Raw genomic sequence first — 3,133 nt, 5'->3', positions numbered from 1 at the left:
GAGAGTATACAACACCAGGATTGAAATCTTATGTAAGTGATAGACTTTGGCTGATAATATTGTGTCAGTGCAAGCTGATGAATGATAATAAAGGTACCATTCTGTGGAGAGACAGTGATATGGGGGACGTTATGTGCGTGCAGAGGCAGCGGGTAAATTGGCTATATTTGTATCTTCCACAATTCTGCTGTGACTCTAAAACTGCTCTAAAAAGTAAAGTTTATTACAGTACATAATAATGGGTGAAAGATACAAAGAGATACCTCGCCAGAAAAGATATACAGATGATAAGGAAGCACGTGCAAACACATTCAATATCATATGTCATTAGGGAATCTCCCATTACAGCAATGAGATGACACTACACATCTACATGAATTGTGACTATTTAAAAAGCTCTGTATAAGTGTAAAATGTTGGTGCTTGCAATGTTTCTTGGTGGTCCCAACAAGGAGTCCAAATTGCCATTCCCACGAGTGCTGTAAGTCAGGCATGACAGAAAACAAGCCTGCAGGCTTCCTGCCCCACCTGAAAAGCTCAAAAGGATAGGCATGGGCCATTCTTTTTCTCTGTCTCTCCTGCAGGAGAGCTGGGAGTTGGGAATTTTTTCCAGATCCTATCACTGGAACAGGGAGGAGAAGGATGTCTGGTGAGTCAAATGCCATACATTCACCTAAAAGCTTCACTGTATCTCTTGTTGGCTTTGTCCTAGTCTGGGGTGCTGCAAACTCTGTGTTGTCTGGTGTCTCACAACGGCAATTTGATCCATGTTGTCATCTCCATGGAGGAAGGGGGTCTTGGGGTTCCTATTCTGCCATCTTGCCGATGTTATTGAGAATTCTCATCCTTAAGTCATGGGAAATTTTCTAAACCATAAATCTGCCCTGCGTCACACTGTCCTCCTTTTCTGCAGTACTCTGTGGAAGGCAGCCTTCACTTGAGCGTTCCTTAGACTGTAGACGAGGGGGTTCAGTAATGGGTTGAAGAAAGTGTAAAACAGGAAAAGGATTTTCTGCGGCTCCTCTCGATTATCATCGTCAGGGATCATGTACACCATCAGGACTATGCCAAAGTAGAACCCAACCACACAGAGGTGGGAGGAGCAGGTGGAGAAGGTTTTCTTGCGGCCCTCCTTTGACTGAATCTTCACGATGGCCCTGAGGATTTGCGTGTAGGAGACCAGCACCAGGGAAATGGGAGCAATTAAGATAAAGACACCATCTGCAAGGAGGAAAATGTCATTGATCCAGGTTTCTCCACAGGTCACTTTGAGGACAGATCGGATTTCACAGAAGAAGTGGTTTACCTTCTGGGGCCCACAGAAGGGCAGCCGTAGAAACAGACTTCCTTGGACTATGGCCAAGGAAAATCCACATACCCAGCAAGCAATGGCCAGGAACGTGCACACCCTCCAGTTCATGATGACCGTGTACTGCAGTGGGAGGCAGATCGCCACAAACCGGTCATATGACATGACCACCAAAGTCAGGCACTCTACAGAAGCAAAGGCCAAATAGGAAACCATCTGCATGGTGCATGAGAAATAGGAGATGGTTTTCTTGTGTTTCACTAGGTTTTCCAACATATTGGGCAAATGACTGGAAGCATACGCTACGTCGGTGATGGCCAGATGAGACAGAAAGTAGTATATGGGGGTGTGCAGTCTGGGGTCAAGCAAGATGAGTCCCAAGATCGTGCCATTTGCCAGCAGGTTGAAGGTATATAACAGGATGGAGATAACAAAGAGGAGCAATTCCATGTCTTCACTGAGCTGGAAGCCCAGCAGGATGAATTCTGTGATCCATGATTGGTTGCCCTCCATTCCCAAAGGCAGTCTCTAAGGGACTGAAGTGTGATGGGAAGGTCAGAGCTGGACAGCAAGGAAAATCAGTTACTTATGGGAAGTGAATTTGGAGGATGCCTGTGTGCTTGATGCTATATCTCTGAGATTTTTTTTTTTTTATTTCAGTGCTTCTTTTCTTTATTTTTTATTGTGAAATAATTCAAATTTTCAGAAAATATCAGAACATATAAGCAAATGTAGTATATATATTTTATGATTTTTAATGTCTGTTTTATCATTTCTTTTACTCTGTATATATTTTGTTGATTTTCTGTGGACCACATAAATGAAACCATAATGCCAACACATCCCTAGGCTGTTTATTATTCCCAGAACAAGGTTATTCACTAATTTATTTTCATTATCTTTACCAAAGTCAGGAGATACAACATCAGTGATTCCATATTCTAGGTACAGACTTCAGCCTCTCTGGTCAAAGATTCAAATCCAGTATCACATAAAATATTTTATCTCCTCTAATCTGAAATAGTTACTCTTTGTGGCCTTGCCAGTAATATTTTTGAAGAGTATGAGCTCTTGTTTTGTATGTCTCTCAATTATGATTTTTCCATTGATTGCCCTTATTTTAAGTTCAAATTTTTGTTAGAAAAGAAATGTCCCTAATCGTAAAACCTTTAATGAATACACATACAGATGATGCTAATTAATCTCAATATAGGTGATACTAATGTGGATTGATTGGCTGAGGTGGTGTTTCCAAATTATCCTTATTATAAGGTTATTAGTTCATAATTTTTAAGCTCTTTCTTCCTTCTGGCTTAAATTATCCTATAATCATCTCTGTAGTCTCTATGTGAGCATCTTCTATCACTACTTTCTGTCTGTTGATCTGGACATGAGTTCAAGGTTACCAGAAAAAAGTTAACAATTAGAAAATTTAATAATTTGAAAATTGCTCTCTTACAAAAAATACTATGAATATTCCATGTAATTTAAACAAAGTGTTTCATCTGGGTGTTCTTGATTATGCGTAAAGACAGGGACCATAAAATATATGTTGAGAAAATGGCAACAGCTAAATAAAAGAATGTCTTATACCTGCTTTGAAGTGATGCTTACATGAAAGTTGAAAATTTCAGGGAAATTTTCTATGGAAAAGTTAAATTTACCAGAAAGTAAATAAACTAAGAAGGAATTCTGAAGAAATATTTGGTAGCATTTTCAACTTTGCAAAATATCAATGAAAGGGAGGCAACAATTCAGAGGGTCATTGCCCTTTAGGAACAATGGCTTGAACAAAGTTGAAGGACAGTCCTGGACTCCTGTTTC

The 3,133-nt window shown here is 39.9% G+C and overlaps 1 protein-coding gene across 1 annotated transcript; it reads right to left on the bottom strand.

Moving 5' to 3' along the window:
- Positions 1-889: 889 nt before the first annotated feature.
- On the bottom strand, positions 890-1,865 carry LOC102401687 (olfactory receptor 2A2-like). Its single transcript, XM_006071854.2, has one exon. It carries the CDS (start codon positions 1,820-1,822, stop codon positions 890-892), a length of 933 nt encoding a protein of 310 aa, XP_006071916.2. The 5' UTR covers positions 1,823-1,865.
- Positions 1,866-3,133: the final 1,268 nt, after the last annotated feature.

This window comes from Bubalus bubalis, chromosome 8 (genome assembly GCF_019923935.1).
Source record: "Bubalus bubalis isolate 160015118507 breed Murrah chromosome 8, NDDB_SH_1, whole genome shotgun sequence".
Lineage (NCBI taxonomy): Eukaryota > Metazoa > Chordata > Mammalia > Artiodactyla > Bovidae > Bubalus > Bubalus bubalis.
This window is presented reverse-complemented; position numbering and strand designations above follow the sequence as displayed.